The sequence below is a fragment of the Diceros bicornis genome, chromosome 1, assembly GCF_020826845.1.
Source record: "Diceros bicornis minor isolate mBicDic1 chromosome 1, mDicBic1.mat.cur, whole genome shotgun sequence".
Taxonomy (NCBI): Eukaryota; Metazoa; Chordata; class Mammalia; order Perissodactyla; family Rhinocerotidae; genus Diceros; species Diceros bicornis.
In genome coordinates this window covers 66,919,950-66,943,738 of record NC_080740.1, presented here as the reverse complement: position 1 = coordinate 66,943,738, position 23,789 = coordinate 66,919,950, and the positions used below count along the sequence as shown (strand labels likewise).

The following is a 23,789-nucleotide window of genomic DNA, read 5'->3' as shown; positions in this document are numbered from 1 at the left end:
TTCTTTTTTTTTTTGTATGCCATTTATTTGTTGAAGATGGTGCATTTTTTGTTGTATAGTTTCCCACATTCTGGATTTGGTTGATTGCATTCTCGTAGTGTTATTTAATATATTTCTCTATCCCTGTATTTCCTGCCAACTGCAAATCGGATCTGGAAACTTGATGAGTTTCGGGTTCGATCTTTTTCCTTTTGGCAACAATGCTTCACAGGTAGGCTGGGTCCCCCTGACGGCATCATGCCAGGAGGAGCCCAGTGCAGTTAACTCTTTCTCCCTCCTGACAGCCCATGATGGACAGAAATAAGGCGGACGAACTCCCCAAGCTTCAGGTCGGCTTCATTGACTTTGTCTGCACCTTTGTCTACAAGGTAGGCCTTTTGCTTCCTCAGAGCCAACAAGATGTCTTCAATAAACTGGGATTCCCAAATAACATCAGGAATAATAAACCCTGGCAAGTGACCAGTGGAAGATACTTTGCAAAGCACTTCTCATCTCCATTGGCGTTTGTCCTCAGGACAGCCCTGTGGGGTCTTGAGTGATTATAGAGCCAGGCCAGAGCCTGAGCTTTGCACAATCTAGCTGCTCAGTCATAGTTGTGGGACAAATGACTAAGCGTGGTTTCAAACACGGAAGGGGGAAGCATAACAGACATATGTCCTCCTGACGTCCCTAGCTGGTGGAAGTGTGATAGGTCAGAGTAACCCAATTGTCAAAAGATAATCTGTACTTCCTCTTTGAACTTTTGCTCAAAGTTAAAGTCTCCCTCTTGAGAAACCCACCGTTACCAAATCATGTTATCTGTGCCACCATCCACCTCCCTTTTGTTATTTTTATTTTGGCCATGTTACGCGAGAGGAGGCAGAGCTCAGAGATGACAAATGACGGGGCCAGGGTCACTGGAGTCAGCCATGAAACAGGATTAGAGCCAGGACGCCTGACCCCTAGTCCAGGTCTCTTTCTGCTGTGCGAGCTGCAGTCCTGCTTGGAAGGCCAGGTGCAGATGCTCCCAGAGGGGGAACAAGTGCATTTCTGATAGAATGCAGACTAGTTGGGGTCCTCTGAGCAAGTCATTACGACAAAGTGAGATGTGAGGAGAGACGGCTTCGGCTTCTGGAGCTTCCAATAGGCGACTCCACTTAGATCGGGGTTCAGAAGAGGCTTCCCTGAGGAAGTGACATCTAAGTGGAGGCTTCAAGGGACAAGAAGGGAAGTTAGAATGTTCCAGCAAAGGGAAGAGCTTGTGTGGAGCCCACAGAAGGAAAGATACACTCCGGAACTGACAGAGATTTGGAATATCTGGAAGGTTCAGGATGGTAAAGGGAGGAGGGAACAGGGTCTGGCCGGGTTTGAGGGCCAAGTGAAGGAGTTTTCACTTCATCCTGAAGGGCAGGGGGTGCCACAGGCGGGTTTTGAGCAGGAGAGGGATGGGCTCTTGTTGACTGGAGGCCCCACAGCGTCAGCACACACACTGCTGGGTGATGGGGAGCCTGCTACCCGAGGCAGCTGACTCCAGTACTGGACGTTCCCACTGTGCCTCCCCCTGGAGCCTGGACCCTGGGGCAGGGTCCCTGCGCCAGAGGCTCTCTCTCTCCCAGGAATTCTCCCGTTTCCACGAGGAGATCACTCCCATGCTGGACGGGATCACCAACAACCGTAAGGAGTGGAAGGCGCTTGCTGATGAGTACGATGCCAAGATGAAGGTGCAGGAGGAGGAGAAGCAGAAACAGCAGGCAGGCAAGCAAGGTCTGTGGAAGGGGGAAGACGAGGGCCTCTGCCTCTCCCATATGGAGTGCACAGTGCGCCTGGGCTGGTCTCAGAGCCTCACACGCGTGGTCCCCTTCGGGCCTCCCCACGACCTATTATTGGCCCCATTCTATGTATGAGGGCACTGAGGCTCGCAGATGTCAAGTATCATGGCCAAGTCACACAGTTAGTAAGTGGCAGAGCCTGGTTCCCAAGATTGAGGCTCCCAGCAAGGATTCCCCTACTGGCCCCCAACCAACGTAGGACACATTCCAATTCTAAGGGTGTGGACATAGGGCCCTACCCAGGGACAAAGGAGAAAACCTAGAATTATTGGTTGGAAGGAATTTTAGAGGCCATACTTCCAGCCTTCTGTCTGATGTTTGAATCCTATCTATACCATCAGAAGACTGTACTTTGCCCACTACCAGTGACGGAGAGCGCACGATCGTACATGACATCCTCATTCAGTACCACTGTTAGAAAGCTCTTCCTTGAACTGAAATTATTCTTGTCGAAGCCCCCACCTAGTGGCCATAGTCCTGCCTTCAGGAATCAAATGAGATTTGTTCCAACTCTTCTCCATCGACAGCACACTCCTCTCCCCAAAGTCATTTCTTTTACTGGTCGTGTGGCTCCTGTTCCCTCATAGGACATGGCTTCTCGTCCCCGCCCTACTCTGACTGCCCTCTTCTGTACACCGGTCCCTCTACACACGTTCTTAACATGGACACTGCAGGGTCTCCAGTTCTGCTCTGGGCAGTGTGGGGTGATTCTAAACTGGTGGCTGCAGATGTGGGCCTACCGTGTACGGTTTTGCAAGTTGTGCTTTTTGCAAGAAGTGTCCTATACATGACAGTCATCATAGATTTGTATTGTTATTACAATTTTCTAGAAAATGGAAGTAAAGTGTCCCAAGGAAGATGCATCTTTTTCTAATTTGCACAAATTGTCTTTTGGGCTAGTGGCAAGTTGTGTTGTGCAAACTTGTGGCCTGCAGATGTCTTTTGTTTGGCCTGCATTTTTTTTTTTTGTGAGGAAGATCAGCCCTGAGCTAACATCCGATGCCAATCCTCCTCTTTTTTTGCTGAGGAAGATTGGCCCTGGGCTAACATTCGTGCCCATCTTCCTCCACTTTTATATGGGTCGCCGCCACAGCATGGCTTGACAAGTGGTGCGTGCTGCGTGCCAGGGATCCGAACCTGCGAATCCTGGGCTGCTGCAGTAGAGTGCACGCACTTTGCTGTGCCACCGGGCTGGCCCTGGCCTGCATTTTTTTTTTGATGAGTTTGCTGTCCATATTTTTAAATTGGGATGTTTCAGATTTAAAAAATCCAGCTTTCCAGCATTTCTTCTTAAAAGATCAAGATTTGGCCACAATAGTCTTCATTTCTGCATGACAACTATTAGCTGGAGCTGAGTGTCACCTGCCCCCTTTAGATGGGACAGGGAGAGCTCTCCAGTTTGTCCCCACCACTCCACCACTCCTAGTTCTCCACCACTCCCTGCTCTCTCCCAGACATTGGTGCCAAGTGTTGGTTGCCATTTATCTTCACCCGAGTGTGCTATTTTTCTTAGTGTAGAGAAACATTCTTGGTTCCTCTGATTCTCCTTACACTTGGCTTGCCCTCTGCACGTGTGATGATCTGTTGGCCTCTGAAAGCGCTTGAGTTTGCAACTCTTGGTCCAAACCAGCACAAAGAGGAAGCCCGCTGCAGCCTCCTCTCCCCTGGTGTGTTCTTTCCTGTCTGATTGCAGCAGCCACAGGAAATCAGCCCACGGGGAACACCAGCCCAGGAGGGGGCGCACCTGCATCCAAGTCGTGCTGCATCCAGTAGCACTAACGGGTCTGCTGACGGGAATGGCGCCACCCTTCTTGAGAAGAGTTTACGAAGCCAGTGGAAAACTGCACACCTTCTTGAGAAGTAAAAGAGTCATAGGATTTGAAAGCTGAAAGAGAATTTAGCTTACATCTTATCTAGTGGCTTTCAAACAGTTTTTTAGCCTTGAGAACTTTCTATTGCACTAAAACCAACATTCTAGCTTTCATAGACATCAATTAAATTTATTTTAATTATCATTAGTCATTTAATTAATGCCAGATTCACCTGCTTGCTTAGAAGCATTTTTGTTCTTATACTTCATTTTATTGTAAAAACTTGCAGTCATTCTCAAAGGTAGAGAATTGTACGATGAGTGGCCATCTACCCATCACCCAGATTCCAGTGTCAAGATTCTGCCACACTTGCTTCATCCATCCTTTCACGTTTCTTTTTCATTTTTATCTTGACTGAAGCATTTAAAAGCAAATTCCAGACGTATCATTTCACTCCTCCATTACACATCTTTAAAGACATATGGGTGCTTTCTAACATAACCACACGGTTATCACATGCAACAAATGAACACCTAATGTCCAGTTGTGGCAGACACTGTGACGAGCTGTACAGGTCCCTAACTGGAGAGGAAAGGACCTGCGGCCCCAGTGGCTGTGAGTGCCGTCAGCAGACAGCCCTCAGGATCCGCCCCTTCAGGGATGACCTCAGTGCCCAAGGTCACACCCTTTCCCAGGGTGGCCTACAGCCAATGACTGAGCCATGCCAGGTGTTAAGGCCTGGCCGTCTTGGCCCAACACAGCACAACCCTGCAGGGTCATTCTAGCGCCAGGACTCCTCGTGGGGTCCACCAAGGCTGTCGCTGGGCTCGCACCGCAGCTCAGCCCACTGCCCACTCCCACACTCTGCCCTTCCCCAGGCGCTGCTCCTAAGGGCGCTCTTTAATAAACACACTGCAGACTAAGCCCACTGCAGAGGCTGCTTCTTGGGGAATCCAACGTATGATGCCAGTCCTTAATAACTCTCCCACATTGTCGCAAAATTGTCTAATAGTTAGTTTGCTTGAATCTGATCCAAACAAGTGTCACACTTTTAGCTGTGGTTTCTTAGGTCTCTTTTAATCGACAACAGTGCTCCCTTGTCTTTTTTCTGTGCCAGGGACTTGTTGCAGAAACAGGGTCAGTTGTCCCATGTTTGGGATTTATCCATTTGCTTCCTTGTGGTGGCGTATAATGCGTTCCTCTGTCCCCTGCCTCCTATAAGTGGACGCTGGCTCTAGAACTTCTCTTCCTCCCGAAGACAAGTTATGCAGAAGCTAATATATGAACGCAGTTGCTTTGAGGAGAGGGAACACATGGTTTCTCCAAACTGTTTGTAAACCAAGGATGTATGCTAACCTCCCTTTTTATACAAACGAGGAAACTGAAGGCCAGTGAGGGGCTGGACTGGGCCAAGTTCATGGCACAGCTCCCTGGCTTCCCTCCAGAAGCAGATGCCCAAGGTCATAGAGAACAGTGTACGGGCACACGTCCCTGAGGCTTCCACAGCACCTCAATCGGGTCTCCTGACGCACGGGCCCTGCACATATTGGCAGGTCATGATGTCAATAGGGAGCCAGGTCTGGAACCTTCATCTTTTAACTCTCAAGCTAGACTTTCCACCCTCCTGAAATTGGCACTCTCAGAGCAGTGGTCTTCTAAGCAGAGGTGTGTCCCTAAGCACGTCACAGGTAGTGGTTAAGTGGCAGAGTAAAGAGAAATAAGTGTCACCCAGGAACATGCGGGGGGTGCTGCTGATCCTGGCTGTCCCTTGGGCTGGTTCTCTTTGCTCTCCCTAGTCCTCAGCTTCCCATCTGCCAAAGCAGGGTCATAATCCTTGCCATGCCGCTCACAGAGCTATGGCTAGCACCACAGGAGACCGTGCCTGATGAGGATTACATCTAATGTTGGTTAAGTGCCTATGATGCCCTAGGTACTGTGCACGACGTAATTTCATCCTCTCAACAACCTCCTATAGGGTAGAAACTATTACTAGCCTCATTTATCACATGAGGAGGAGGAGACTCAGAGAGGTTAAGAAACCTGCCCAAGGATACCCAGCTGGTAAATGGTGGAGTCAGGACTCAACGCCAAGCATCCTGACACCAGACTCCTGGCTTGTAACCATTTCCCTGCACTATACTGCTTCTGAGAATCAGCATTTTTAGAACATAAAGGACCTTTGAGTTCATTTAAGCAAATCATCTTCACAGTCAGGGAAACCAGGGACCAAAGAGGTGGCTTGTGCAAGTTGGCACAACACAGAAGTGGCAGAGTCAGGTTTGAAACGCAGGTCTTGAGGTCCCTGCACCATCGAATGCATCTTTGAAGGGATTATTCCTGTGACTTTGTGGCTTGGCCACCTCACCAGCTGTGTATGTATAGTCAACAGGCCACAGATAGAGGAGCCACTCACTTGTCCATTCAGGAATTCCTGATTAGTGGGCCTGGGCACCCTGCAGTGAAGGAGAAGCGGCCCTGCCCTCCTGGGGCTGACCATCTAGTGAGGGGGTGACAGATCCTGAGCCATCAATCACACTAATTCATGGCAGGGAACCCTGCTGCGAAGTGGAAACACCCCATTCATTTTAAAGGGAAAAATCCTGACATGTTCCCTTCTAACCAAAGAAATCCAAATAATTTCCAGGTTGAGAAAATAAATCACCTGAACAAGAACTAGTTTATGTTGGTAATAAACAACAACTTGAAAACAGTTTGCACATAACATGAAATGGAATGGCTTATTGTACCTGTTCTTGTTTGCGTATAATTTTCTTCACCAACGTTTCCACCCTTTGGGGGCACATGGGGATCTTGCACTGCAACTGCACTTAAAAATAAGATCAAAGCAGCTTTAGGGCAAAATAAAGGCTAGACCCAAGAGTGCTTTGAAACAGGAAATTACACACACACACAAGACTGAGAGGCTTGGAAGACGCCACCTCTTCACCGTTCTCGCCGGGAGGAAGTGAGCAAAATGTCTCGAATTCACCCCAATACAGGGCATGATTCAAACCTGCGCTCCATGTCCTCTGACCAGAAACTGTTTTGTAGTTGTCAAGTGGTGAGTGTTTTTGCCTGAACCACAATGTTAAAATATCTCTTTAGGCACATTTATTTAGTGTGCTTGGGTGAAAAAACTGGTATACCAAACAAGGGAGTCCTTGTTTGGAAAGTGGTCTAGCTTTATAAAAAAGTCATGGCAAAAGCCAGTAATGGAACATGGGTTATGGGAGGGAAGTCTGAATGGTTCCTTATGATCTACGAAAAGTGCTGGAAGGGAGGAAAAAGGAAGGAGAGTTTCGGAGGGTGGGGGGCACCCACTGACTGGGGTTTTCTGACACCCATTGACCGAGGTGACACTGAAGCCCCAGAATCCTTTCCCATGTAGTGGCCAGAGTGTCCCTCCACAAGCACACAGGACTAACAAAGGAAGACACACCTGCGCAGGGCTGTGGGTGGTATTTTCTTTAATCTCCATAGTGTATTTGTTAAGTTTATTTATAAGCAGATCACTTCACTATTTACAGTACATGAGCATAGAGATTCTACAGTTTTTGTGATGTAAACAATAACTCCACAGTGGGAGTTTGAGAAAAGAAGCCAGTTCTGAAATATTTACAGACATTAAAATAGAACTTTATACTCACGGAATAATAATACATAGAGCAATTTGGTTAAATTATCTATGAAACTATAGAATCTGACAATGTACAAATACAGGAAAACATTTTCTCATTTAGAAGGTAAGACAGATAAATCACACCAGAAATAAAATAGGGGGGATGACGACCACAATAACTAAAAGCAAAGAAGGTTTCTTCCTTGCCTCTTACACACAAAGTATTTATATAAATAAGGACACAACCCAACAAAATGGAAAAAATATATAAAAATCCTCTACCAATTAAAAAAAATAGCAAAACTAAAAACTCGATTCTCAATCATTAGCAGTGTCCTTTAAAAAATTAAAATTTAGCTTTCTATTATAAATAACAAAGCAGATGTGTCCCTCTGTGTAGGTGAAATTCTTGCACCTTTCTCAAGAAATGCATCAATGTAATTCCACACATACATACAAACAGGCGTGCACACGCACAGACACACAGACACACACACACAGCCTTGCGCTCACGCACCCCAGGCTGTAGTTACCTTGTTGAGCTTCCTAATAAATAATGCCCCCTACGGTAGTACCCCTGGGGATGCCCAAACCTCACAAGTTTAGCCATTCCCTGGTTTGACCCTGTCACAGAGCTGGGGAAAGCCCTGACTCCCTATTGCTCGGAATTCTCTAGGCTGCATGGTCACACCAAGAGAAAAGGATTTGAGTCTAAGATTTGGAAATGCTGGAAGGGACCATAGGGACCACCTTGCCCAGTCGATTAAGGCTAGCTACAGACACCGTCTCTTTAGAAACCTGGGGTTGGGGAGAGGGATCTTGTGTTGGTTTCAACATTAGCAGCTGCCTGTGACAGAAGCAGATGCTCAAAGCCGATGCTAATACCGTGGCACAAGGAGGTGAAGGGGTGGGCATGAATTTCCAGAGAAGAATGCACCAAGCCAGACTTCTGGGTCGTCATCTTCCCCAGAAACAGTCTGGAAACCCAAGTGGTCCACTTCTCCATTCCACTGACCACCATGACCACACACCCCTTGAGATTTCCAACCTGTTTCCGTTGGAATCAGAACATCCCTCAAGAAACAAAGTTGGGAATAGTTTATGACTTTTTATTCCTAACACAAAAACACTTGACAAGATTTTTAAATACAAAATACAAAAACAAACACAAACTAACAACAAAAGAATAACCTGTTTGGCTATTTGGTGGACCATATCAAAGGCCATGGCCACCCCCGCACAGAATCCTCACACCCACCCTCCTTGCTTGTCCAGAGGGTACGGTGCGGGCCACCTGGCAGAGGTTCACTTAACAAGGTCAGCAGCTGGGCTGCCAGTATTGCAGTTACAGTAAACCCCTCCCGGGCACCTGGACACAGGGTCCACTCCTGTCTCCTCTGTCCACAGGATAGCTAGTGCACTTCCCTCTATGGGAGAGTCTACTAAGTGGTTGCTTTTGGAGTCTTCTGACTGGTGTAACACTGAGCTCTAAACACACAGACAGTTCGCCCATGACATTACATTTCATTCCCAAAGTTGGTGTTGGATAGCAAGGTGGCAGAAAGGATTTATTTGCCTTCCATCTGGACAGCTGGTGGATACAGTCTTTGGCCACTAGATGGTGACTAGACGTTAATAAGGCAAAGTGCGGAGGCGGAGGCTGACCACCCAGTCCCTTCACAAGTCACCCATGACCAAGGCTGGCAAAGAGGAAAAGGAGGCTTTATCAGGCTTCCTTGGAGGATCCTTTGACAAAAATACAGCACAGAGGGGGTCTAGCTATATAAACAGCTCTTTAGGAGGTGTTGCACAGCCCAGGGACGGACCGTCCAGAAAACCATTTTTTCTAAGCCCCCAGTTCGGGCAGCTGGATTTCTGAGCTGCTTCCGGATGTGCAAGGCATTGTGATGAAACGGAGTATCTGAACATCCGTCCCCCCAAATCTCGAAGCCTCAGTCGCTGCTGCTATACCATTAAAGAAACAGAAAACAAAAGCTGCCTTAAACACGTGCAGTGTGATCAGTGCCTTCTGTTGTCCCATATGTTTTACAATCATTTGAAAGAAATGTGTGAAAAGTGCCTAAGTTAAGCTGTTTTGAAAAAACAAGTGTATTGCTAGTATTGTCTGAGAGCAAGAGAGAAACAGCCAAGTGGTCACAACATTCAGATTAAAAGCTGTTCGGTGGGGAGGATGACAAGGCGAATGTGAGATTCGACATCGCCACCTAGCCAAGCTGGGGGTTAACTTCTCACCATCCCCACCAGAAACTATGGCTTAGATCTGTCCTGGGGAGCAGGCCTCCTCGCATAAGGTAACTGGGCCAGGACCACGTGAGTTTAAGTCCGCTACTGGTTGGTTACCTTGCCTAGAACTCTCACCCTGAACATGAGCTGGGCACAGCCAGAGAAGGGAATTGGTTTCACGTGTTGGTGATGGATCCCCCATGCTCCAGGATGGGAATCTGAGCCCACCAGAGGTGAAAGGGGCTCAATGCTCATCCCAGCCAATATTCTCATTTTGCTAGATGAGGAAACAGAGGCCCAAGATCACACAGCAAGTAAGAAACACTGGGTTTCTCACTCTGAGATGGCTTATAGTTAAATGACTTGCTCCATAAACACATTTCAATCAGCTGGGCTGTTTTAATTTTTTTTTTTTTTTACAAAAATAGGTACCAAGATTTAAACTCGCTATTCCCTGTTTCTAGGGCCTCCAACAAAACGGCCAGCAAAGGGCTGGCTCTGGGATTGGCTCTCCTGTCGCTAATGTCTACGAAGGCATCTCTGCTCTCTCCTCCCCCATACCAGCCCCTTCCTGCCCCCATGTCCCAGTCCCTAGGAGAGGACCTCACACTGCCAAAGGAGACCCATATTTGCCAGTGTAGAAACATGGAGCCAGGCTGCAGTGTTGTGGTTTTCTCAAAGTGCTTTTATTGGTTCAATGCAAAGTTAGCTTCTGCCTACTTCCTGGACGCCCTGCAGCCGGCTCCCAGGGGCTCCCCCCACCCCACGTCTGTTTTGGGCCAAGGGCGTCTCTGTGTAAGTGGGTTCCCAGCTCCCAAGCTCTCCCTCCATTTACCCTGTACCTCCGGACTCGGCAAATAGCCCTGGAACCCACCTGTGTGTGCAAATGCCTCAGGGACTTGGGGACCAGCTTAAACATATTGCACAGAAGTACCAACTGGTCTCCTTCTGCCCCAGTAGGAATGGGTGAGGGGGGGGTCCCTTTTCTTCCGCCAATGAAACTATTAGCTTCACTTTATTTGCTACTGTACATCCAATTTCTCTCCTTGGTCATATCAACAAATCCTCTAGGGTTCATTCTGCTTCACAGTTGGGATGACCCATCACTCAAGTTGTAGGCTCAGCTGTGATTTCAACTGAAGCCGAGGCCTGGGATGGGCTTCCAACCTGTTCATGCAGAAGGATCACACCGCCAATGCCTCCCTGTCCCCACCACTCACCACCTGCACAGCGGCCTCAGCACGCGTGTTGCATACGCCTAGAAGAAATCTCTCTGAAACATCAACAAGCGTGGGCTTTAGACTTCCTACTGCATCTCTTCCCACATCAGGACTTGGGTACCGAGCTTTGCAGCTCAAAGTGTTCCTCCCTTCCTCCTCCTGCCACCAAAGCCCCCGAAGCCCTGCCTCCCTCCTGAGCACACTCGACATGCGATGCTGTGAGATCTCACAGCAGATGGAGACACCTGACTGGTGCTTTCTGATTCAAAGCAGTTTTCTGTTTGGGGGCAAGGTGTGACGGGGTAAGCGGGGTGGGGGCCTTAGCTGCACTCCATCCACTCATATTCTTTACCTCTTTGATGCATTTTCCTTCGGTAACCAGAGTCCCCGAGAATGAGGATTCTGATTCAGTCTTGTAGACTGAGGAAGGAGATGGAAGAATTCCACTTAGCGGTTGGATCGGACATTTTTGGAAAACACCAGCACGGCACAGAGATAGACAGTACAACCTGCCCTGTGTGGGCGGCTATCGACACAGTCTACAGTAAGCTTTTATGGCAATCACATGTAAACATCGTCGAGAGCAAATACTAGGACAGAGCTACAACGAGATGGTTGCCAATGGCAGCTGCTCCCTCTGGGTTACTCCTTAATTTGGTGGGAAAGAGACCAAGGTTGACTAGTTTTCCTGGAGAGACCTTGGAGTCTCCTTGGTAAATAATACACAGCACCGAATGAGTCTTCCGGATAGAGGTTGTCTGCAGGGTTGGCCAATTTTAGAACCTGTAGCCTTTTACGTACTGGATGGCGAGCAGAAACTGCTCGATGTCCTTGGAAGGCATCTTCTCCCATCAGCAGCCCCCAGCTCTGACCTCAGGCACATCACATCCCAACGCTCAGATCTCTGCTCTGCTCAAGGGCAAATGTCTAAGTAACCTCAAGTGCCCTGTATTAATCTGAAGGGAAAGGGCAGCTTCATCTGACCTGGAAGAGGGGAGGGAGAAACTTGTCCTTCATTAAAAATCTGCGTTTTTTTACCCTAAAGAACCACCTGCCCATGGTTGAACCTCGGGCCTAGTGCCAGCTGGGAAGAGGCCACAAGGAGGGGCTTAGAGGTGACCGAGTCCAACTCTGAATCCAGAGTGCTTTCCTACCGGCTTCCAGGCGAACTCGCAGGTTACTCCTTGGTGCAAACGAGGACTTAGGGGAGGCGGCAGACAGATTTAAATTCTACTCTGTTCCATTCCATAACCATTTATTGTGCGCCTACTGTGTGCTAGGCAGTGAAGAGCTATAAAAGGAATTTAGAATGTTCAGGTCTGTGCTGTGGAAAGTCCCTTTTGTTGGTGCAGCCTCATAAACCCTGCCTTTCCCAAACATGTTCACATCCACTATTCTACTCCCTACCCCCACCCCAAGTCCCAAGCGGGGTTGTGTATCACAGTAGTATTGGGAGTCCTGTGCCAGGGAATGGCTTTAGGGGGGGGTTTTCTCTCACAGATCAGGACATGACAGACAGGGATGGGCCAGCACAAAACCCAGCCACCATATGTTTTTGTGTGATGGAAACATTTCAAAGATTAGACCAGGATGTCAAATAGGTTAAACTCTGATCAATTAGTAATGGCTGCCCAGAGCACTGTGTTGAGGATTCCAATAACACAACCAGGCTCAAAGAACATGAGTGCTGTGGTCAATTAGTTATGTCTGCCACTGGCCAAGGATATGGGAGTAGTGGTACATGTGCCATGTATTTGCCATCTTGAGCTAAACACTGCCTTCACAGAAGCTAAGACTGTTAGAGCTGGCAGGGACCTTGGAGATCAACTTGCCTAATTCTCCCCCTCAGTCCATTTCACAGAAAAGAAAATGGGGGCCCTGAGAGGTCTAGTGACACACAGGAGCTCAAATTCTCTATTCCTTCTAAAGTCTGTCTCCTCCAGCCTTCTCCGTGGGCTTGAAGTATGCTCACCACCCAGGACAAGCTCATCGGCCCAGTTTACCTACTGAGGTATTTGATCACCTTAAAAAAAAAAAAAAAAATCAACTACCAATTCTCAAAGGACTAGGCCTGGCATTAGCAATAGATTAAATTAGCATGTTTAGTTTAATAAGTCAGTTTCAAACTTTTTTTAAAGCAGCAGGACCTTTTTTCTTTTCTTTTAAATACAAAAACCTCCTAAGGAACCCTGATGTCTGAAAGAGATCAAGTGGGAGCTGCTCTGTCTGAAGCAGAAGCAATGTGTTCACTTCCTGCTGGCCACGCTCCCCCTCACCAATGGCCTCCAAGGCACCCGCAGAACATCCAAGTCGGACATGGCTTTGACATCACTCAAGAACACAAATTTTAAGGTAAAGCCCAATTAGAATGTTTTCTAAGTTGAAAAGGAGCTTGGAGATTGTCTTACCCACCACGCCCAACCCTCCCATTCCCTTCTGTTCCCCCTGCCACCCAAACAATTTTACAGTTGAGGAAAAGGGAAAGACAAACTGAAGGGAGTAGGATGGGTTGGTGGCTGGCCCAGAAAGGATGACTGCTCCCAGATCGCCTGTCTGTGCCACTCCAGGTGTGTCACTGAAGCTCTGATGGCATGTCCACAGGTGTAGGCAAACCACAGGACCCCCTGGATCAAGACACATGCCAGAGCTTGAACTCGCCTAATGCTGGCGAGTTGGCTGTTGACTTAACCCCTAAAATGAGCCCGTGGGCGTCTAGCCTGTTGCCCAATTTAGCAGAACTCACCTCCACCAGCCCCTGAAACTTTGCATCTTTACCCCAGTGACTGCAGGAGCATGGCACCAGGAATCAGGAGGCCTGGGCTGGGTCGCTGCTCTGCCCTCTCACTGGCTGTGGGACCTCGGGCAAGTCATTTTGCCTCTTGGAGCATTGCCTGCCTTCCCTGGAAAATAGTAACACAGCTCGCCCGCCTTCTTTACAAGCCCGCAAGGATTCGAGCGCTCATGGCCAGGCACAAACTCTAGCGTGAGCTGGGCACCAGATGAGGGCTCTGATTGTAACTGGACCCAAACTTGCTTGATGAGAGACAGGGCAGGTCTTGGCAGAAAAGGCCCAGAAACCGTTCTCCACCGCTCCTAGTGGTGGCTGCAGGCCGCGCCTCCCCGGGGACCAGCCTACCGGCCACCCAGCACCTCTGGAGCATTCTGGCGAAGGGAGCACAGCAGCCCAGTGGCAAACACCTCACGACAGTGCATAGTTAAAAAACCAAGGAAGCGATACAGTAATCCAGGCACAGGATGTCTGAGCCATAAATACGTTATTTTAAGGATATACTTTTTTTTTTCTTCAATTAAAAATGAGTTTATAATCCTGATTCTATTCACGAGTAACAATTTCATCATCACACACTACAGACAAGAAATGTTATGGTGAACACGGCCGCACGTCTACGAGGGGAAGTCGGTCGGGAAGGAAGGGGAGATGGGTGACCGACCCAGCACGTGGAGGCGCACCCGGGACAGCCCGTGGGAAGCGAGGACACTAATGTGGCAGTGGAAGGTCAACACCATGGAAACTCACAGACAGAAGCAGCTTTGTTCAATGTAAACATTGATTTTTTTTTAAAAGGACAGCAGTTTCAAGTCTCTCTCTCTCTCTCACGTGTGTTCTTCCACGCGCTCGCTCTCTTGCCTTCTCATATACTTAATTTCTTTGAAAACGTAAACATATTGGAAGGGCCTTGTCTGAGGTATTGAGGTATTCCTCGAAGGTTAAGGCTGTTATCAATGCAGGCTCTGCTGGGCCTCCTTCAGTAAGCTGTCAAAATCCATGGCTTCGTACTTGTTTTTCACTGACGTGGGAAGGGCCTCTTCTGAATTGGAATCTGGGCAGGGAGGTGGAGGAGTCAGTGAGCAACTTAGAAAGGCCTGACGATCAGAAAATCTGCCACCAGGGTCAGCCCCATGGAGTGGATGTGGCCCAAGGCCTCAGAGAGCACTGGACAGGGAGCATCAGATCCGCCACTCTGCCACGAACACCTCAGCTGTGACGGCATTGTCTCAGGGCCTCGGCTGCCCTGTTTGTAGAATGCGGGGGGGGGGGGCCTGAACTAGAGCACCCCAGAGCGCCTTTCCAGGTCCGATATCCTATAAGTTTACTTCCCCTCACAGCATCTTGCCCATTAGGAAACGTTGTAGAAGTCACATAAGGGGGCCAACAAACGAGGATGCCCTCATTGTATAGATACGGAACTGGGTCCCAGGAGTGGACAGGCAGCTAGGTGGAGCGCTGTCTGGCCTGGAACCCTCTAGGTCTCCTGACACTCTGCCCTGTACTATGGAGCCTGCGTCGGACTCTACCCGACCAATAATTCTTTCCTAAATCGTAGTTCTTCGTCCTTCTTCGCCAATATGTCACCAAATGGGAGGGCATGGTGACAATATTGTTTCATTGTGGCCCAGTAATGGACAAGGCTGCTGCCTGTCAGGGCCACCATGGAATGCCTCTCCAGGGGGCAGGGCGGCCACCGGCCCTGTGAGGTCAAAGAGACGGTAGTCATGGTTCTGCCAGCTGGCGGTGAACACAAGACTGGCTCTTCCAAGAGGCCACAGGAGGCTTCCTCTCTTTGGTACCAGTCCTGGGACAGGACAAGATGGACCAGAGACCAGAAGAACCAGATGGTAGCCTCCAGGCGAAATGGCTGCCAAGTTATACCAACCAGCACATTGGAGCTTAGGCATGGGAGCTGTGTCCAGAGGGGGCTTTAGGTCTGAGTTTCATTAAAGGAGGTCACTGCGCCTCGTGCTTTGGGTCTTACTGGAATGTGGCGGGGCCTTGTGTACTTACCGTAGTCGGTGTATCTGGGCCAGCAGAACTGCCGGAGCCCTCCGTAGCTCAGCTGGAACGAGGGCTCATTGCGCTTCCGCAGGGCAGCCCCATTCCTCAGAGAGAGGGCGGCGTGCTCAGAACACCGGTAGGTGATGAAGCCGTACTTCTCGCCTCTGTGGGGAGAGGGCAGGGGACCATGTTACCGGCCCAGCTTGGTCGACAATGTCAGACCACCCATTACTAGAGGAGGAGCAGAAAGCCACAATGATTCGGTAACCATGTTGCATGACCCCCCAGAAAAATGATGACAACCACTGGGCTGACCTATGCAATGTCACAATAACAAGAGCAGGTAAGTTACTGAATGTTTGCCAGGTGCTGCCAGCACGCACTGCCTCACACACTCTTCAGACGACCCTGTGTGGGTGCTGCTATCTCCACCTCAGGGATCAGGAGACAGGCTCTGTGGAGTTCAGAATTTGCCCAAAGGCAAGTGGCAGAGCAGGGATTCAAACTCAGGCCTCCTGCGCTGAAGCCAATGCTCTCCCCACCCCATGTCTCCCTCATGATTCCCACTTTCCTGGATTTGCCATGCCTATGCCCCCATCCTACCACTCCCGTATCCTTCTCTTCCTCTGCTGCTAAATTGGCCTTCACCTTCCATAATATCGCTGGCATTTTGTACACACCTCATCCTTCATGGTGGACATCTGTTATGACCGCCTGCTCAGCATCCACTCCCCTTCCTCTGCCAACACTACCACGTGCTCAGCCAGGCTCAGGGTGCCAGGGTAAGTCACATGATGGTGGCCCTCCCTGGCCACAGTGATTTGTTCGAGGATGAGCTTGTCACCCAAAGCTGAACCCCAAAGAATCCATCCCAGGTCTTTGCTGGAACCTTGAGGGAGACTCCTGATTCTCCTGGTAGGAGATGAGCTCAGAGCTGTAGGCGGCCAATTTGCCACCATAAGGGAAGCGTGCCTAAAAAGGATGTCAAGGCGAGGGGGACTTAAAGTCAGTTCTACCCTTCGACTCTTCAGTTCCATGAACAATGAGAGAAAGAATCCTGACTGATACATCCGTCTGCTACGTAGGCTGCTCAAGGGCAGAGACAATGTGGCGTCCCCCTAGGGCTCCGGACAGGCTTACCAACAGCAGGTGCCTAACAAACACTCAACTGAACCACATTTCCAGACACCTCTCTGCGCCTGGCCAAAGTGGGAACACTTCTGCCTCTTTAACTGTCTGAGACTTGTGTGTATTTTTTAAATCTTAACACATTACCCTTCTCTTTAGAGATTCATTTGCTTGCTTTGTTTCTGCACGTTATCTTCACTTCATATCTTGAAGACTGCACAGAACTTAAAATAGTTCCATTTGTGTAACGACTCATTTTTTAAAAGAGTTTATTGTGGTAAAAACACAGAACATAAAATTTACCATCTTTACTATTTTTAAGCATACAGTTCAGTAGTGTTAAATATATTCACATTGTTGTGCAACAGATCTCCAGAACCTTCTCATCTTGCAAAACTGAAACTGTCCCCATTAAAGAACAACTCCACCCTACCCCTCTCCCCAGGCCCTGGTAACCGCCATTCTACTTTCTGTTTCTATGAATTTGACTACTTTAAATACCTCATGTGAGTGGAATCACACAGTATTTGTCTTTTTGTGACTGGCTTAGTTCACCTAACATAATGTCCTCAAGGTTCACCCATGTTGTAGCATGTGACAGATCTCCTTCCTTTTTAAGGTTGAATAATATTCCATCATATGCATATACCATATTTTCTTTACCCATTCATCTGTTGATGGACACTTGGGTTGTTTCCACCTCTTGGCTATTGTGAAAAATGGTGCTATGAACAGGGGTGTGCAAACATCTCTTCCAGATCTTGCTTTCAAGTCTTTTGAGTATATATCCAGGAGTGGGACTGCTGGACTATATGATAATTCTATGTTTAATTTTTTTGTGTGTGAGGATGATCAGTCCTGAGCTAACATCTGATGCCAATCTTCCTCTTTTTGCTGAGGAAGACTGGCCCTGGGCTAACATCCGTGCCCATCTTCCTCCACTTTATATGGGGCACCGCCACAGCATGGCCTGACAAGCAGTGCATTGGTGCGCACCCGGGGTTCCAAACCTGCAAACCCCGGGCTGCCGCAGCGGAGCACGTGCACTCAACCGCTATGCCAGTGAGCCGGCCCCCTATGTTTAATTTTTTGAGGAACCTCCATACTGTTTTCCATACTGGCTGCACCAATTTACATTCTGACCAACAGTGCACAAGAATTCCAATTTCTCCACATCCTCGTCAACACTTGTTATTTTCTGTAGCCACCCTAATAGATGTGAGGTGTGTGACTATTCTTACGCAGAAACTATTTTCTCATTGAAGCTTTTAAAAATTATTATTAAATTAGTATTTTAAAACTTTAATAATTTATAATAATAACAAGTATAATGGGAGATACTTTAGAATTATTTCAAAACTGACAAAGTTTTGACATCTAATTGGTGCATTTATATGCAACCTATTCTTGCAGATTCCCTGACAGATGAAACACTGCTTTCCCAGGTGAGCGAGGAAAAACCAGAGGTGCCTAGAACGGAAGGCCACGACTGGCTGCTGCAGAGGAATGGAGGGAGGTGAGCAGAGAGGGGCTTGTAGCTCAGCGAGGTCCCAATGCAAGTGTGCCTTCAAGTCCCAGGGGCTGTTTGTTGCCCTACACGAGCTCCAGGGTGAAGAACCTAAAGCAGACACGTGGGCTGCAGAATTGACTCTGCCACTAACTAGCTGCTCAGTTAACTTGTCTGACCTCCTCCATAAAGGAGAGCAATAGAAGGAATAAGATGCATATGTCACAAGAGTGTTGGAAAATTTAAGCAAGAGAATGCATGGAAATTGCCTGGCATTCAGCAAACCACCAGCATGTGTTTGCTGCTATTCCTGGGCTGTACAATCATTATTGGTCCTTTTTCTGGGCCTGGCTCTCTAGGTCTATGCTGTGGATTTTGTCAAATTCGTTCCAAAAATCTCCTCGGGCATCTTCTGTGTGGCCAGCTCTGGCTCAGGACCTCTGCCCCTCCCCTCTCTCCACCTCTGCAATAGCGTGACTTGACTCACCTCTTGCTTCTCGTCAGCACCTGGCACTCTACAATCTCGCCAAACACTTCGAAGCGCCTCTTCAGCTCACAGGAGCTCATGTCGCTGGAGAGATTTCGAATGTACACCACGCGGCCTTCGCCCTGCTCAAGAAGAGGGACACAGAGGGACCCGGTCATTGCCTCGGTTTCTTGGGGCCCGAGGGTGGCGGGCTCCCATGGAGTCCCAGTGCCCAGTCCATGGCTCCTGGCTGAGTAGGTGACACCAGCTGGGGCTGGAGTCAGAGAGAGGACAATGGGAGTCACTATCTCAGAGGACCTGCCTTGTTGGAAGAGGGGGCCTGCTGAGTGTCAGATGGGGCAGTGGCCCCCAAAGGAAGCAACTGCTTACTTGAAGGAAATAGCAGAGACTAGGCGGGGAAAGGAGAGGGATTCATCACCGTTAACATAACTGCATACTCAGTAGCATCTGTATTTGAGTCTGAGACTTCTTTTTGGTAGTGGGGGAGGTATTGGGGTAGAAAGGCAAGTTGCTGAGGGAGGTAACGGGCAAGCATTGGGAGCCAGGTTGTTTGGGAGTCAGAGTGGGCTGGGAGGAAGGCAATGGGACGGGGTGGGGGGTATAGAGCTACTGGAGTCACCATCATCTTTGGTTTTGCCAGAACAGTGTGTAGACACTGTGACCATGAGGTCATCTTCAGGCAATCTCAGTGCCATGCCCAGGGCCCCTAGAAACCTAGCAGAGGGAAGGGGTGGGGGAAAGATGGTTGGAACCTCCCCTCCTCTCCTCTCCAGTCTGTGATTGGATCCAGTTAAAGCCACTGCCATTGGAAGAGAGGCTTTGACCTGCTACAGAAACTCGAGCCGCGTTCCTGGAAACTTGAGCTCCCAGGGGCAAAACTGACAGGTTCTGCCTGGACAGGCTTTCTCTGGGAACAAGTAAAGGCTAGTGATTCTGGGGCCATCTCATTCTCATAGCACAGATGATGGGGAAGACAGCACAGGCCTGGGGTCCACAGCAGTCATGGGGACTGAGCATCTCACCCTAGGATCCCCCCAGGTTCAGCTCAATGTAGAAATCCCCTCCCCCAGCCTCCTCGAAGCTCCCAGAATTCACAGCGCCTCTTCCTGCCTCTGCTCCATTGTTCTCCCCAAATCTTTACTTGGTTGGCTCCATTCCCAGGTCCTTGAACATGTCCCTCCCAGACCACCATGTAAATACATCCTCCCCAACAGTCAAAACACGACTGTTTATTTCAAACGTTTCAGTCGTGACGTGATTAACTTCCCAGCACTCTCCCAATCTGTAATTACAGCGTTTATTCCTTGTTTATGAGTCTGCTGTCTTTCCCTTCTGCCCCAACCATGGGAGTGGGGACCTCATACGTCTGGTTCATGGTTGTTGTCCAGGGCCTAGGACACTGCCAGGCATGTCACAACTGCTGAATGGTCGCATGGATTCCAAGAAGACACTCAGGCGCAGCCTGTGGTTTTAGGTACCTGCTTGCTGACAGCTGTGTACCTCTGGGGTGTGCATACCCCATGTGTCCTACCACCCCCATCCCAAAGCACCCATCACAGGGGAAAGCAGTCAAGTGACAGTCTGTCTGTCTTTCTGTACTTCTACCTTACTTTCCCTTCCCTCCTTTCTAGTGACAAGGAGGGGCTGGCTCCAGCCCCCACTGCAGCTTCCTGACAAGTTTTCCCTGTGGGGTGCTTTGGCCTGGGCCTGTGGACTAAGTCTGGGGGGCAATTAGGGAGGCAAGTGGGGAGCAAGGGACAGGCTCTCTCGGTCCCTTAGCCCTGACCAAGCTGGGGGACCCTCAGGAAGCTCAAGGGCCAACTCCCTTGTGTACAGATGAGTAAACTGAGGCTCAGGGTAGCTGGGGGACCTGCCCAAGGTCACACAGAAGGTGATGGCAGGGTGGTTGGTGACCTGGTGGTCCTGGCGCTGCTCCCCCTACCACAGCCTGCCCTCTTGGCCTTGCCGAGCCCCCTGATGCTGAGCCTTCCACCACCACCACCTGCAGGCCTCACAGCCAGTCCCTTGGCCGCACTCCACCCTGGATGCCCTTTGGTGACCCTTGAGCTTTTTTAAATGAGAGAAATACTATTCTCTTCTGCAGGCCACAGACGGCCTCAAAGGACTTCAGGTCTACAGAGCCCTGGCACTTCCTGACGCCCCTGCTCATCCCCACTCGCTCTGGGCTCCCGGGCCCCAGATCACTTACAATGGCCTTTTCCCGCCGCTTCCTGGCGTGCCGGACGCTTGGCGTTCCGTCTGAACACGGCCCTCTGCTCTCACATCTGTTAGTGAACAAGCAAAGCAGAGGCACTCACTCTCGGGAGGGACCACGCAGGGTGGGGGGTGGAGTGGCTCCAGGAGGCGAGGGAGGCTCCTTTAGGGCTCATTCACAAGGGCAGAACTCGTTGACCTCCCTCCTGCAGAAGCCCAGCTTTCCCCTTGGCTGTGACAGCCCAGGGCTGTGTGTGGGTCTGAATACTTTGACACATGCCTTCTGCCAGCTTCTGGGACTAGATTGCAGAGACCCACCGCATTGCTCATCATAACCCCCTGTACCTTGCCTTTCTATGCCTTCAGGAGTAGAAAGGCCCTTTCACTTCATTATCGTATTTGATCTGATGAAAGAAAACCAACCCTATGAGGTCTTGTTTCCCCATTTTCCAGATGAAAACCCCGAGGCTCAGGTTCAACATGGGATTTGCCTAAAGCTAGACAGAGGGGAAGCCAGAGCTAGAAGGAGGTCTGCTGACCCTAGACCCTCTGCTCTCTAGTGGTTGGTGCCTGGCCAAGAAGCAACCCCTGCCATCATAGCCCCCATGTCCGGTCCAGCTACTGGGTTAACCTGTCTGGATGCACAACCCGAGGAGGATCCTGGGTGCCGCACGCCTGTGCCTTCCTGCCTGTCTGCACACTGCCCTCTCCTCCTCCAGCCGGGCTGCTGGAGTGGAAGAAGCATGGCGTGTGGGGTGTGGGCGAGTCCCGCTTGGCGCACATACTGTCTGCGCCCTTGGGAATACAGCTCAGAGGATCAGAGTGTGAGATCTTGAGTCTGACAGCCTGCATTGGAACCCTGGCTCTACCACTGCCCTGCTGGGTGACCTGGGGCCAGTTACTTAACCCCTCTCAGCTTCAGTTCTTCTTCTGTCAAATAGGGAGAATCAATTGCATCTGCCTCCTCGGCCATTTGTGAGGATCAAATCAGAAAATGCACGGAAATGCTCAGCCTAGGAACTTCAATAATTGCTTGCTATGTTTTTCTCTTGAATCTCTTTGAACCTCAGCTTCCTCATCTATAAAATGGGGATAAGAGGCAGACACGCCCTACAAGAGCATCTGTGGAGCTCAAATAGGGTAAGAGGAGGGGATGTGACTTGCAAACGTAAGTGCTACACAATAATAGTACCAGCCTCCATTTGCAATGGAATTGGCAGTTGCCCCACCGGAAGAGCTGAGAGTGGCTGGAAGGTACTGTAGGGTCTGGGGTTTGTGTTGTTAAACCAGCTCAAAACCCTTCCTGTTGCCCGACATTTGGTAGCGGAAGCACAGGTGAAGAAGTGTGAGTCTGGACAAGGCTGATGACCAGTTTACCAGGCGTCGAGCCCCGCCAGGCAGCTGAAAAGGACCCAAGTTGACCAATTAACTTTCTCCAGTGGGCAGAGAAAGCCAGCCCTGAACCTGGCCCAAAAGCCAGAAGAGGAAAAGGAGAACCTATGGGGGTTTCTAAAGAGGGTCCCAACTCTTTGCAGTAAGTGCATGCCCACGCCCACACGCCTGCGCCGGCCAGGAGGAGAAGGAGGCCAGCCTGGGGGATGTGTCTCAACAAAAAGAGAACCTTAGTCTCAACAGGAAGAGAACCTTAGTAGCCTCTGAGCGAACGTTGCAGAAGAAACTGCCTAAGGTGGACACTGAGTTATTTAGCACAGTGACCTGCAGGGAAAGGAGGATGGAGGCGGGAAGAGGGCTCAGAGAGGTCTGATGGAAGCCGCCTCTGACTCATCGTCCTGCCTTATTATATAGAAGGAAGGGCTTTTAGAGAAAACGCTGGGGAACTCGCTTTTGAGTCACAGACAGTTCAGGACTTAATATTAGGGTCTGGGGCACCCATAAACCCCTGAAATTGAATGCCCAGATAGATGTCTTTGCACATTTTAATGGGTACAGGAGCCTTTGCCCTAATCAGCTTTTCAAACAGTTAAGAGGTGCTGGTGTAAATATGTAAATATAAAGCTGAATTTGTATAAGAAAAGCTATCTTTCTATTACCTGAATTCTGGTTCTCAGAGTATGGCACTCTGGTGATATCATCACCACCCAGGAACTGGTTGGAAATACAATTCTCCACCCCCACCCCCACCCCACCCAGACCTACAGATTCAGACCCTCAGCGGGTGGGGCCCAGCCATCTGCTGGTAACAGGCCCTCCAGGTGACTCGGAGGCACTGTGCTGGACCCAGGAGCACCATCTAGTGGTCACCTGGGTGCATCTTAGGCATAGGTTTGGGACCTGCACAGACCCTCCTCAGGCCTCCCCCAGAAGAGTCAGGTCCTGCTGTGATCCGGCAGAGAAGCAACCCATCTCCACCAAAACACACCAAACCTCCATTCTTTCTGCCCTGCTCACCGATGACTTCTGGACCTGCTCCTTCTTGCAGTCCGGCTCAGTGAGCCAAGACGGTATGAGCACACAGGCTCATGACACAACATCCCTGTGCAAAGGTAAAGGAGCTCCCTGGGGATGGCTGACCACTGGAAGCCCCACTGCCACTCAGCAGGCCGAGAAATGGGAATAAACCTTATCACTGCTTTAAATCCAGGTATTTTTCAGAGCCCAGATTAGAATGACACTAATCTTTCTTTTACATGTAAATGCCACATAGGTTATTAACTGTGTGGGTAAACATACGTTTACACAAAAGTCTATCCATTTTACAAATATCAAAGCAGAAAACACAGATGAACAAGGGGCACGTTCATTTAGACATACGGCCACAAATGGCCAGGAAGTGAGTTTTCTTCCTCCCCCGAGGCCAGGAGATTTGGGCCACTCTTGACATCACACAGCAGGCTTCTCTTGCCTCCAGGACTTGCCCAGATCCCCCCCAAGAAGACCACCTCCAGGGCCTCTGACCAGACACAGGCCACACAGGGAGACACAGTCCCAGTTTCAG

At 49.6% G+C, this 23,789-nt stretch overlaps 2 protein-coding genes across 2 annotated transcripts in view; one reads left to right on the top strand and one right to left on the bottom strand.

Annotated features, from left to right (window-relative positions):
* Positions 1–3,845, top strand: part of PDE6A (phosphodiesterase 6A) — a 67,171-nt gene extending 63,326 nt beyond the window's left edge. Inside the window, exons 21-23 of the mRNA XM_058543869.1 lie at positions 285–368; positions 1,596–1,743; positions 3,502–3,845. Coding sequence (XP_058399852.1) covers positions 285–368; positions 1,596–1,743; positions 3,502–3,581 — 312 coding nt within the window. The 3' untranslated portion in view covers positions 3,582–3,845. The remainder of the gene's footprint in view (positions 1–284; positions 369–1,595; positions 1,744–3,501) is intronic.
* A 3,224-nt stretch (positions 3,846–7,069) lies between these two features.
* Positions 7,070–23,789, bottom strand: part of PPARGC1B (PPARG coactivator 1 beta) — a 110,495-nt gene continuing 93,775 nt past the window's right edge. The window contains exons 9-12 of the mRNA XM_058543855.1: positions 20,829–20,904; positions 18,620–18,741; positions 15,507–15,661; positions 7,070–14,544 (exon numbers count right to left, since the gene is read on the bottom strand). Of these exons, the coding sequence (XP_058399838.1) occupies positions 14,444–14,544; positions 15,507–15,661; positions 18,620–18,741; positions 20,829–20,904 (454 nt within the window). The 3' untranslated portion in view covers positions 7,070–14,443. The remainder of the gene's footprint in view (positions 14,545–15,506; positions 15,662–18,619; positions 18,742–20,828; positions 20,905–23,789) is intronic.